Consider the following 13,542-nt stretch of genomic DNA (forward strand, 5'->3'; position numbering starts at 1 on the left):
TAAAGTCAACATTGAAATGTCCTCAAGAGGGTATGCCCCAACACGTTTGGTTGGGTTATCGTTATTTCAACCGCATAAACAAATTTTCTAAGTTATCTTAAAGAAATCGTCGTTTCGCTTATATTTCAATTAGGATAGGACACACTATTTTTCAGCGTTAAATGAAATGAAATGATATTTTAAGGTATACGAGACTAAAAATAGTCTATGAGACCATTAGTTTCCTATTTTTTGCTTTTTGCAATCCAATCCTTTTCCGATTCAAATTGATGATGAGCTGGCCTAATCTTCCAACAATTCCCTCGCTAAAAAAGACAATGCCAAGGAACTGATGCTAACATCTTCTCATAACTTTCTCTGATGTCTTTGAATGCATCACATTCCAAAATGAAATGTTTTTTCTGATTCTATAGCCCCATAGGTGCAAAATGTGCACACCCATTCTTCCCAAGCTTCTTTAGGCCTTTTCCACCATCCTGTTTCACACCAAAGTTGATGTGAGTTGGTCCTTAATTGAGCAATAAGAACCTTTTCCCTCCATGAACTGCTAGCTCCAATGAACTCTTTTTGTTGTAGATCACACGTAGGGTTGAATTCCTCAATATAATATTTCTTCTTTCTACCAAACTCTTTTCCCCATGCCTTTTTACAAAACTTCTCCATAACAAAATCCTTTAGCTCTTTGCTATTCGTGGGACAAGCATTGAGGTAGATATTCCATTTTTGCATCCATGTGTAGTTTTGTTTCATCCATGTTTTCTTTCACTCATGCCTTCATTGAAGATAACATTAGGCCATCTACCTACTCTCATTTGCTCAATTCTTTTTAGATATCTTATGAGTTGCACCATAGAAATTGCTTCAATGGGAGTTGCTCCTGTTTCACTCAACATTATCTCATAAGGTACTGAACTTTTTCTTTTGAACTTGCTCATGATCAAACATTTTTGGATTTTTTCAATTTGTTTCCATTATGAGACGGGAGTGCTGCTATCCCGCAATTCACGCCCATATAGCATCACTAGGCAAACTAGGAGTCCAAAAAGCACTTTAATCATTTTCCAATCCCATAACTCTGCCTCTCTACATCTGTTTTGAAGAGCATATAATGCTTTCCACCCTCCTAAAAATCTCTTCTTTCTGCAGTCCTCCCAATTGAGTTTGTTGTTGAAATCAATCCCAAGGTACTTGTGCTCATTTACTTCTTCAAGAATGTTGCCTTCAAAGAAGAAAGTATGTTGCTTCTGCTTCCTTTTATTAGAGAAGATCATTATTTTGGTCTTGCTAGTATTGACTTGCATCCCCACTGCTCTATAAAAATGCTCAAAGGCATATAAGTGCATTTGCAATCCATGGGCCAATTTAGGTATCAATACAATATAATCAGCATATAAAAGAAGCTTTATCACAAACTCCCCCAACCAAACACCATCTCCACTTTGCAGATTTAGCTACTCTTCCAATTTATCAATATATAGACCAAAAAGAGTAGGGGATAGAGGGAAACCTTGCTTGACTCCAATGTCACTTCTAAAGCTTTCTGAAATACCTGCTGAGGTTCTAATTTTTACTTTCACTTCTTCATAAAGTCTATGGACAATAGCTCTATAATGCACAGGAATTTTAAGTTCCTCCATTCTACGCCACAACTTATCCCTAGGGATTATGTCAAATGCTTTTTTGAAGTCAACAGAGCAGCAAAATACTTCTTCTTTGTCTGATCCGGTGGTGGATGTTGGTGGCCACCCACCTATCCCACTTGGACCCCCACGACTATCTCTTTCAGTTTTTCAGTTTCCATAATTGTAGCATAATTTACTATTTTTAGCAGTTTTTCGGGTTCTAAACTTCCGGAGCAGTTTTGAGGCCCTAAACAACGTTTTTGGGAAATCTGGGAGCATCATGGGTCTAGGAACCAATGTTGCTCTTCCCAAAGTTATATTTCTCGGATAGATCTTTCTAACAAGCTACTGTACGTGTCAAACGGAGATCGGGTGCCAAAGTTACGACCCCGGGAAATTGATGTACCAATTTACCCAAATAGGGCCCACAATTTGGCATTTCATCTTCTAGGGTTAGGTTTTGGGATGTTAAGGGTTTTCCATTGTTTCTCAAAAATAAATAGGCCTTCGAGCCTCATTGTAACATAGTTCAGAGGCATGTAGCCGCCACATCTCTTCTCAAAGATAAGCTACCATCGCCTTAGCTGGTTTCTTTCCATTTCTGTGTGTAAGCATATTTCAGTATTTTACAATAATGAAATGAAGTATTATTTCCGCTGCATATCTGTATTTATGGTTATCTCTGTAATTTGTTGCGTTCCTGTTTAAATCCGGATCAGTGGTATCAGAGCGGTTTGCTTTTTCTCTGTTTTTCTTTGCATGTCCCCAATAAGGTCGGGATATAAGGAGTTAGGGCCTGAATTGGTCGAACCTTTGCAAGACCAGCCTCGCAAATCCTGACGGCCTCCCATGACGGATGAAAAGAAAGACGAGGGGACAGGAGATCCTATCAAAATCTTACTCGAAGAAGCCCTCGAGCGACAAAGGAACGCGATGATGGACAACTTTGCACAGATCCTTTAGCGGCTACCCAGGGGCGACGCATCGACTTCCGACAGCTACTCTGGAAATGCCACACCCTTTAAGGTACAAGTGAATTTTGAAATCCCCATATTCGAGGGTCAGATAGACGCAAATGTCGTAGATAAATGGTTAAATCTGCTAGAGGGTTATTTTTTTGTTCATGAATTTTCGAGTCAGGAAAAGATTGTTTTCGCTCTTCTCAAAGCAGCCCCCCATGTCAAGGACTAGTGGGAAACCTATTGCGAGCATAAGGAAGTACAGACTCACTGTTCTCAGCCGCACCCACTTGGAATTCATTCCGAGATGCCATTAAGGAGTAGTATTACCCTGTCAAAAGCTACAAGGACAAATACATAAAGTGGACCACGTTGCGGCAAGGAAGGGACCAAGATGTGCCAGAGTTCACAAACATTTTTCATACCCTTCGCACACAATTGGGTATCAAAGATTCTGAGCTGCATTTGGTACTCAAATATCGCGACTGCCTACACAGATACATCCAAGAAGAGATGGAGTTCCTGAACATCTCCTCTCTCGGCACGGCATACTAATATGCCGTCAAGATCGAGCAAAAGCTTAAACAAAAGAAGCGAGACTTTGGATCTGCAAATCCGAAGACCAAAGGACAAAGCCAAGGCAAGGTGACCCAAGACAACCCGTCGAAGCCATAAGAAAATAACAACACCACGAAGTCGAAGAAGGACACATGAAAGTGGTGTGAGTTCCACAAGAGCCCCACTCACAACACAAGTGAGTTCCGGACCAAGCAGTCGCTGGTGGCCGGGTTGAAGGCTTCAGAATCAGATGCATGTTCCGACCCTGAGTCAGAACCCAACAAGGGGAATGGCAAAGGGAAGCAGATCATTAATGCGAAGCCCAACGTCACTGTTGCTACCGCCAAGATCCAGAAGAATGAGCTTGAAGATCCAGAGGAGGGGGAGCGTCTTTTCCACTCACAGATGTGGGTGAAGGGTTCACCACTGCAATTCATTGTCAACAGTGGCACCCAAAAGAACCTCATTTCAGCAGAGATCGTGAAGCGGTTGGGCCTACCTACTACACCACACCCGCAGCCGTACAGTATCGAGTGGCTTCATGAAGGATGAGATCTCAAAGTTCGCCAGCAGTGCCACCTTCCCTACAACATCAAGCCCTTCACTGACGAGGTATTGTGTGATGTTACACCTCTGGATGTTTGTGATGTATTATTAGACCAACCATACTTGTGGAGGCAACATGTTGTGTATGAGTCAAGGCCTCGCACTGTCATTATTTCTTTGGATAATTCATTATACAGGATACTGGAGGTAGCCCCACCTACCGCCACCTCTTTGATCTCTACTAAGAAAGGCAGCAAGCTCATCTCCCAGACTAGGAAATTCATTTTCTGTCTGATTCGCTCCCAAAGTAAGGGGAAGATCGTCACCACATCCATGACCCCCGCAAAGGGTTCCTCCACGCAGCAACAATAGCAAAGGAATACGTTCATGATAGAACACATGAACAACTTCTCCTCACCCACAGGGGTACCACACAAGCTTCAAGTGGGCAACAAAGTCTGGTTGCATCTGCAGAAAGAACGCCTTACAAGAGCCCATCAGAAGCTTTGACCACGCCGACATGGTCCTTACACCATTACTAAGGCTGTGGGAAATAATGCTTTGGAGCACAACATTCCTCCATTCCTTTACCTGCACCAAGTGTTCAATGTGTACCGCCCTCGACCATGCTTCCCACCATTACTGGACACATCCGAGATTGCAGAACAGCTCACCAGGGACCAAGTTCAGCAGATGGAGGAACTCAACGCAATGGGGACCATTGCTTCCTAAGGGGGGAGGAATGATCTAGGTGGATGTTGGTGGCCACCCACCTATCCCATTTGGACCCCCACGACTGTCTCTTTCAGTTTTTTAGTTTCCGTAATTGTAGCACAATTTACTATTTTTAGCAGTTTTTCAAGTCCTGAACTTTCGGAGCCATTTTGAGGCCCTAAACGACGTTTTTTGGGGAAATTTGGCCCCAAAGTTATAATTCTCGGATAGATCTTTCTAACGAGCTGTTTTACACGTCAAACGGAGATCAGGTGCCAAAGTTACGATCCCGAAAAATTGATGTACCAATTTACTCAAATGGGGTCCACAATCTGGCATTTCATCTTCTAGGGTTAGGTTTTGGGATGTTAAGGGTTTTCCATTGTTTATAAAAAAAAAGGCCTTCGAGCCTCATTGTAACACAGTTCAGAGGCATGTAGCCGCCACATCTCTTCTCAGAGATAAGCTACCATCGCCTTAGTTGGTTTCTTTCCATTTCTGTTTGTAAGCATATTTCAGTATTTTACAATAATGAAATGAAGTATTATTTCCGTTGCATATCTGTATATATGGTTATCTCTGTAATTTGTTGCATTCCTGTTTAAATCCGGATCATTGTCCTCCCAAACCTTTTCAACGATGTGTCTCAATGTGATACCATGATCCACTGTAGAATATTTCGGCCTAAAACCCGCTTGTCCTCTTGCCCTCTTTTCTTTTACTTCTACTCACTTACTAATTTTGTCTTCTACCATGCTACCGAAAAGCTTTGCAAACAAAGGATTGATCATAATTGTTCTATAGTTGGATGGATTATTAATGTCTCCACTTTTAAAAAGGGGTATTACTAGGCTAGTTGTCGAGTCTCTTGGGAATCCTTGTTGAATGATGTTGTTAGATATTTCCATGATGTGCGGTGCAAGAACGTTCATTCCCCATTTTAGATACTCTACTTGAAGTTCAACCAAGTCCTTTGCCTTTCTTGTTTTTAGCTTCTTAATTCCATTCTCCACCTCCTATAATGTGAAGAGATTTGAATTTGTGTTGATCCTGGGGGGGGCTTCGCCTCATAATCTTTCTCATAGAGTTGCCTTTCATATTCAAACCATTGATTGGCTATAATATTATTTTCAATTTGCTTCTTCCTTGGTTGCAGTTCTTGCTAGAAAATCTTTGGCTTATTCTTGCTTAAATATATTAAGTCTTCTCTCCTTGTTTGCATGAACTCATCTTTTTTCCTTTTTAGTATCAGCTTATATAACTTTACATTCATCTTCTCCTTTCCTGCCTTTTTCAAGGTTCTCCTTGCCATTTTTCATTCCTCATCAAACCAACCATTTAAAGGAAAAAAATTTGATTATGATTTCCTATTTTTTGCTCTTTTGCACTTCTCAAGTGCACTTTGAATTATATTTGTTAACTCATGACTGTTGAAGCTTTTGATACCAATTTTCTCCCTCTGAATTAATGTCTCTAACATTGTCTTGAAGATAGTACAATTTTCTCGTGTTAGAAGAGTTTTGCCCGTTGATAGTGATTGTCGAGAGCATTGGGTTTTTCTTCTATGCTGCCTTTCTTGTAACCATGATAACCTTATATAAATTGGGTCATGGTATGATTTTAAGTCCCAAATATGCTCTCCAATACTAACTTCATCTATCTTTTCTATCAAACTTTGTGAACACATCACATAGTCAATGACACTTGCCCAATTGTATGTGTTGCAAGTGAAGTTCCCAAACCTTTTCCATCTATCTAGACCATTGCAAATAATTAAGTTGAAAACCCCACACAGTGTAAGCAACTCCTCTCCAAAATGATTGCTAGCTTTGTCATCTTTTGAACACCTCACCCATTGGGGATTCTCCTCTTCAGTGAGCCAAATAGGATTGTTATCCTCTTTGCAACAAAGAATGCTAGCTTGATTATTTGTTGTTATAGCATTGAAATCTCCCACTAAAAGAACTTCTTTGTGCTAAGAGTACATGACAATATCTTGTTTTAAAGTTGCACATGGATCCTTGCTGTCAAGCCCCTTATTTTTGTAAGTTTTTGAGACTTGAGGGGCAAAATAGCATGCTGAAATTCTTATGTGATTCTCATTCTCTAATATTTTCAACCATAAATATTGTTTATTTGCATCTTCTTTAATTAACTAAATGTGACAACATTCTTTTTCTTTCACTAAAACTAGTATTCCCCCATACCCTTTGCCATTTTATGCTACCTTGTTCCAAACTGCCAATTTCAAATAACCGTCAAACACATGAGTTTTGCAACCATCATGCTCATGAGTTTCTATGAGACAAATTATGTCCCTACCTTCTACAATAGGCCCTAACCCAGGTCCCCTCATCCAAGGGTAACCTCTACAATTCCAACAAACTAAACTTAGGTAGACCTGGGTAGGATTTGATTGCTACACAGTTTGGCACATAAGACTCAAATTTGAGTCTTCATCCCTTTTCGTCCATACTGCTCTTGTTGTTTTTTTCCCTATTATTGAATTCTATGTTTTTTTCTTTACTGCCAGGTTGCTACCCTGTTTTGCTCGGAGGCCCAAACACTGCAATAAAGACTTTACCATTGTACAACCATGCCCTTTTCCCTTCATTTTTTGTTGTTCTAATTTTCTCCACTTCATCCCTTCTCTCCTCTTGTTGTTTTTTGGTTAAATCTTCATCGAGGAAGAAGTGTGAGCCTTTCAAGAGTTTCCTTTTTGCCCAAAAGATGGTGTTTGTCTTGTACACTTGCCGTGGTGACTTTTATGGGTCGAGGCATCTCTTCACATATCCTCCCAACCCTCCTTGCTTGACAAAATAGCCCTTTCCAATGTAGTTTCTCTTTCAGAAAGTCTCTTGTCAAATTGAGAGTACTTTCATTCTTCCCATAATCTCTTATTCCCCTGATAATAAAGTTTGTTTATCTGTCCTGTCTTTCTTTGTGTTCTATTTCCTGTGCTCTATGAGCACTTGCATCTTCTTCTTCCTCTATCCTTATGTAACCATTAATGTCTTCAACTCTAGCTTCGATTTCTTTTGGACCATCTTTCCCACTGTTCCTTTTTGCCTTCTCTTTGGAAATGTCTGTTTGCTAAGATACTTGTGTATCTATCTGAGTTTGTTTAGAAATTATCACATCCCTGTTTATTGTTATTAATTATTTCATGCTTTGCCACACTATCTTCATGCTTTGCCATTCTTGTTTTCCTGTCTCTAGAGCCTCTTGTAACATTGTTACCTGTTCTTTTAAAATTCTATTACCTTCCATTAGACATCGGTTTGCAACTGTGATCTCTGAAATTTTGCGGTCCCTTTCCTATTCTTTGGCTTCTAAAATCTCTAGCCTTGTCCTGGCCTTCATCAGTTCTTGGACATATAGATCTGATGACCAAGTAAGAGGTGTAGATGTGGGATTGTAAATGATTGATTCTTCTTTATTTTTGTTTCTCTTATTTATTTTCTTTCTCTGGATCGGTTTTCTTCTCATTTGTCCCCATTTAAGGCGAGCAATTCTACACCTTAAAATGCCCTCATATTGCTTTGAATTTACCCAATTCCACTTTCCTATTTTGTCTGTTGAAGTAATTTTGACTTGACCCAAATGATTTGTTTCCACAAAATCTGAGATTTCCTTGTCATTTTTAACTTTTTTACCATTTTTAGTATTGGCAACAACTTCTTTCCCTTTCCCTTGCAGTGATTTTTCTGTAGCAACATCATAGGCATCCCTTCTCTTTACGCCTTGGCTCTTCTGAGCGTTTTCCATGTTCTCGGCAGACACTGCCTCTCGTCAACTCTCGGTTACTTGAATCCTCTTGGAATCAACTGCTTATTTCTCTTTTCCTGATTTGTGAGTGCTTGAAGAATGACTCCAGCAATGCTGATACCATCGACGGACGCTATCTACTACTGTCCCAAACCCTTGGCACTATTGTCCCAAACTCATATTGAAACCACTACGAGACTGCGCTTTGGTCCCTGCCTCCTAACATGCCATTTTTTTCTAACAGGAGGCCCTTGAAACCAATGTCCCCAACAATTAGACGTTCCGGCTGTCGAGATGCATTAAAAAATTACTCCCAATCTAATCAAATATGGAAGAAGAATCTGCAAGTCTAGTGGTACTTGTATTCCCCTTCCCCTATCAATAACACTTAGGTGAAAATTTCAGCGAGAGAGTCTCTTGACCTTATAGATCTCACTCATGCTAACTATCTTCCCCAGACCAGACACCACGAGGTCGATTTCTTTCTTTTTGGTATTCCCATAAGATAAAGACATTGAAAGTTAGATCGATAGTGGCACTTCATCAACAGTTAGACCCGTGAGACCATGAGAGGCCACCCAAGCTTATTTAAAATATCATTTCATTTCATTTCATAGAGATGCTACTGTTGGGGATGACATTCGTTCATGCTTGGAATGTTAAATTATATATATATATATATATATATATATATATATATATATATATATATATATATATATATATATATATATGATACCATATTTTAACAAGGATTATATAGTAGCTAGTATCTGTCACTTAGCTTAAATATAGTTTAATTAAATTAAAAAACAATAGACATAAAAATTTCATAACAAAGATCAAACAATTAATTAAACACTCTATTGTTAAATGTCATCACCAAAAATTAAGAAATGTTATTAACTAATATTGGTTATATTAACTTATATACATTTTAATATGTGTGTTTTTATTTTATATATATATTTATGTGTTTTATTTTTTATTAATGTATATATTTTTTTTATAATTAAATTTATTGAAATATGTTTTTAATATAATAATAAGTCATCTTAAATTGAAAATATGGAGGAAAAAAGTTAGAAAAAAGAAAAAAATCAAAAGAAAAAAGTTAAATAAAAAGGAAATAAAACTAAAATAAAAAAAATCAGCAACTAATAGAAATGGAAGTTACTAAAAAAACCCATAATAAGACCTCAACCAATTACCTTACAAATAAATAGATTTAAATAATAATACAAAACAACAAAACAAAATATTTACCAATGTTAAACTATGGATAGGCCGCATAAATTTTTGGTCAAAAACAAACTAATGCATAGTGAAAGTGAGTAATACCATGGTTGCTGCATCTAATAATATTAAATCTAAATTCATTAATAGATAATGATGACATTTCTTTTTAATATTAAATCTAAATTCATTAACCTCTTTCCAATTAAAAAAGAAAAAGTGAAAAATTGCAAAATATTGTAATTAAAATTTGGTATCAAAAATTTTATATTTAAAATGCAGCTTAAATAGATGTAATGGTTACAAATATGCATTTCTTCTTTTAGAAAAATCACAAATTCAAATCCATAAAATAATAGGTGTACACCTCACTAAATATACATTAAAATACAACAAGGTTCAATGATAAACTAAAATAATTACTCTTAAAAAGTTATACCACCTCTAAAGTATACCTATTACACCTATAAACTAAAATAATTACTCTTAAAAAGTTATACCACCTCTAAAGTATACCTATTACACCTATTAGGTTTAAAGGTATACACTTTAAAAAATCACAAATTTTACAAAATCTAATATATTCATTTAAGAGGCGGGGGAAGTTTAAGTGGATAGAATATATTTGGCCAATTTGTGGCTTCTTATTTTTTGTGAGAGAACATGAAACAACTTATATGGTTGGAAAAACAATTACCATGGTTGGAATTTGGAAGGAGACTTTTTTGTTTGTTGTGTAAGATATTTTAATTTAATTAACAAATAGTTATTACAATTGTTAATAATTATTAGATGATTTTAGAGTAGTTAATAATTATTAGAGCATTTAAATTATAGGTATAAGCAAAGTTTGGAAAAATTTAATTATTAATCAAAATTTTAATCTCCAAATTTAAGATATTTGTATTTAAATTATAAGTATAAGTCAGAGATAAGTTTGGAAAAATTTAATTGTTAATCAAAATTTTAATCTCTAAATTTTATTATTATCCAATTTTAAGGTCACGACCAAGCCAGACACCAAATTAGTGTATAAGACTCTCTTGTTTGTGGGACAAAAGATCCACTTTCTCACATTTATTTGATTACTAAGTCTACTAAAACATACATACTCTACCTCTTTGGTTTTGAACTTGTGACCTTAATTAGTGTATAAGACTCTCTTGTTTGTGAGACAAAAGACCCACTTTCTCACATTTATTTGATTACTAAGTCTACTAAAACATACATACTCTACCTCTTTGATTTTGAACTTGTGACCTTTTAGAAAAAAACACATATCATTAACTATTAACCCTACTCAAACACAAAAAAACAACTTTACACTCACAATCCTAAAATATTGTTAACAAAATTATGTGAAGATATGTTTTGGTCTAACTAAAGATTCTTAATTACCGACGGGAATATATAAAACATATTCCTCTTTAAATAAAAATCACCCCGTGAGGGAGAAAGTGCCAACCGACTAGATATGGTTAATAGAAAGCGCTATTAAAAAAAGAAAAGAAAAGTAAAGTTTCATCAAGACTTAAAACAACTATTTATTAAATTTTACGAGATAGCAACATATGATAATATTAATGTTTACCTTTAAAAATCATAGGCTAAATTGACTTTTTTTTTGGAAAATGATATAGGAAAATATCAATGTTTGCATTTTAAAAAGGAATTTTTAATATGTATTTTTCAATTTCTAGGTTTTATATAAATTGTTGTAGTTTAATTTGTTTAAGCGTTAATAATAGTTTGATTATATATTTTATTTGTTTAAGTGTTAATAATAGTTTGGTTATAATTGTTTGTTTGTTTGTTTTTTTTAAATATTTATTATAATTATATAATTTTGAGCGATGAAGTTTGTATAATTTAATTATTTTAAGAGTTTTTTAGGGCATTGAATTTATTTATGCGTTAAGAATATATTTTAAATAGTTAAAAATTACAATCTTATTTAAATTTGTATAACTAGATTGAAATGTAAAAGAATTAGACAACACTATAAATACACGTTTTAATGCTTTAAAAACTTTTAAAAGATAAGCGTCAAAACCATTACAAAGATATACTCATTATAAATTTAACATGTCAAATGCCTAAATTAAATTCAAGTTTGAAAGATAATATATATATATGAGAAAGTAACTGAAACTATTTAATATTTTATTTTTATGATAAATAAAAGGATGATAAATAAAGTGTGAGAAAGAATGTAAGGGTAGAACTCTCTTAATATGACAAAGAGACAAATCCTTTGGAATAGACCGACTCCAAATTTCACTCCCAAACTTATAAAAATTAGTTATTTTCTTTACAATATACATTTTTAATATTTTCTTTTAAACACTAGTCAAAACAAAAAAAAATTCTAATTAATATATATATATTTGAAATTATTTAAATTAAAAATAAAAATTCCATTTAAAAATTAAACAAAACATTAAACCATTATCTTAAAATAATAAATTTTAAATTAAAAAAATATATAAATTTGTGAGAAAAACACCCATTTTCCACCCCAATTAATATAGACTTTATATTAAAAAACAAATATTCTGTACATCTAGACCACCACGGACATGGTAGACATTAGAGGACAACTCAAAGTATGGTCACAACATGAACATCCGACAAGAAGAATGGATAAAAGAAAGAACGGCCCACATGGCCGGCTATTTGACCTTTACTTTATATTATTATTCTTATTATTATCCAATTTATTGACGATTAGGTTGGACTGGCCGGTTGTGTCGCCGCTCAACGTGGGTTATAGGCGGTGCCCCTGGTGGGGAATCGGCTGTTATGGTGGGACCCACCAGCCCCTCCAGCGTCGGAGCAATTCAGCTGGACACGGACATTTTCTTCAGAGTGCCCTTGAGGTCCTAAATTGGATCAATGAAAATAGAACACGTGGCAAAATACTATTTGTAAATGCCATAGTAGCGGGAATGAGAATGATGTAGAATCTACCGGTGCTTTGTTTTTACCGTGCCATCTTTACCTGACTACCTGGAAAGAGTTGGCCAGACTCAGCTCGGGACTTGAGAATCGCTTTTCTTCTCTGTTAATTCATTAATTTTTCAACGCACCCTTGCGAGCGTTGCAGCGTTCAGACCTCCACGGAAACGTCTGTTTTTCGTAGCCGCCGTCATAGACGACCTCCTTGAGCTTCAATCCATCGAGATCGGTGAGTCCGGAGCTTTCGAATGAGTTATTTTTTTGCAGATTCTTTCCACTGTATCGTTAGTTGCTCAAAGCCGAAGAAAACTCGGGCTAAATCTGCAACGATCGAAGAGTATTAGCTTCTTTATATCATGCTATATGGTTCTGTATCGGTTTTCGGGGGTCAAATTTATTACAGTGCCTCGTTTATAGGCCACAAAAGCCATTGCTTCTAATACTTTGTCTGAAATGCTTTTATCTGTGATCAGATCAATGGATCACTGTTCCATTTTCTAAAATTTAGTCCCTCTTTGTTTGCAGAACAAGACACTGAAGCATTTGCAGCTGTTCTCGTTCTTGGTTTTTTAAGAGAATCCGTTAGATATTCGCGAATTTGAAGGTTCTACGGCGGAGTGCCTGGGAAGGAAGGTTATGATGTACTGATAATCGGATAGTCGCAGCAAAAAGCTTCATTTCGGGAAAATTATGGCTTGCCGTTGGTTTGCTGAATGCCTTCTGAAGATTTTAAATTTTCTGCTGATATTGGCCGGCTTAGGGATGGTCGGCTATGGCATTTACATGATGGTTAAGTGGGAACAGGATTCTGTTAGCATTAATTCCGCGATTCCCGCTACTACGAAAGAAGGCGAGGTGTTGAGACTCGGACGGCCGCTGCTATTTTTAGCCCCTTTGTCTACTAGTTTTCTGGATAAGCTTCCCAAAGCTTGGTATGCCTCTTGCTCTCTTCATGCACATAATTCACTCTTTGGCTTATTTTCTTCCAAGTGTCTAAGTGGGGGCTGCGTGGTGCTTTCTTGTGGTCGAGCCTATGTTCAAACTGAGACCGAGGGATTTTTTAAACAAATCTCAACAAAATCATGTTTTGGAAGGAAAACCTCAGTACTCATTTAACTTACAAGGAGGGTATATCGGGATTATAAGGGCACGCCAATTATGCTTGGGCTTAGTTGTTAAAA

At 36.3% G+C, this 13,542-nt stretch overlaps 1 protein-coding gene across 2 annotated transcripts in view; it reads left to right on the forward strand.

The window, feature by feature from the left end:
• The first annotated feature begins 12,392 nt into the window (after positions 1-12,392).
• The window catches only part of TOM2A (tobamovirus multiplication 2A), a 96,054-nt gene continuing 94,904 nt past the window's right edge, over positions 12,393-13,542 (forward strand). Inside the window, exons 1-2 of one of the 2 annotated variants that reach the window (XM_089445268.1) lie at positions 12,393-12,590; positions 12,887-13,293. In XM_089445268.1, the coding sequence (XP_089301394.1) occupies positions 13,052-13,293 (242 nt within the window). In that variant the 5' untranslated portion in view covers positions 12,393-12,590; positions 12,887-13,051. The other variant, XM_089445269.1, reaches the window with a different exon arrangement.

This window comes from Pinus tabuliformis, chromosome 9 (assembly GCF_031772625.1).
Source record: "Pinus tabuliformis cultivar Carrire ecotype Pingquan chromosome 9, CPIR1, whole genome shotgun sequence".
NCBI classification, from domain to species: domain Eukaryota; kingdom Viridiplantae; phylum Streptophyta; class Pinopsida; order Pinales; family Pinaceae; genus Pinus; species Pinus tabuliformis.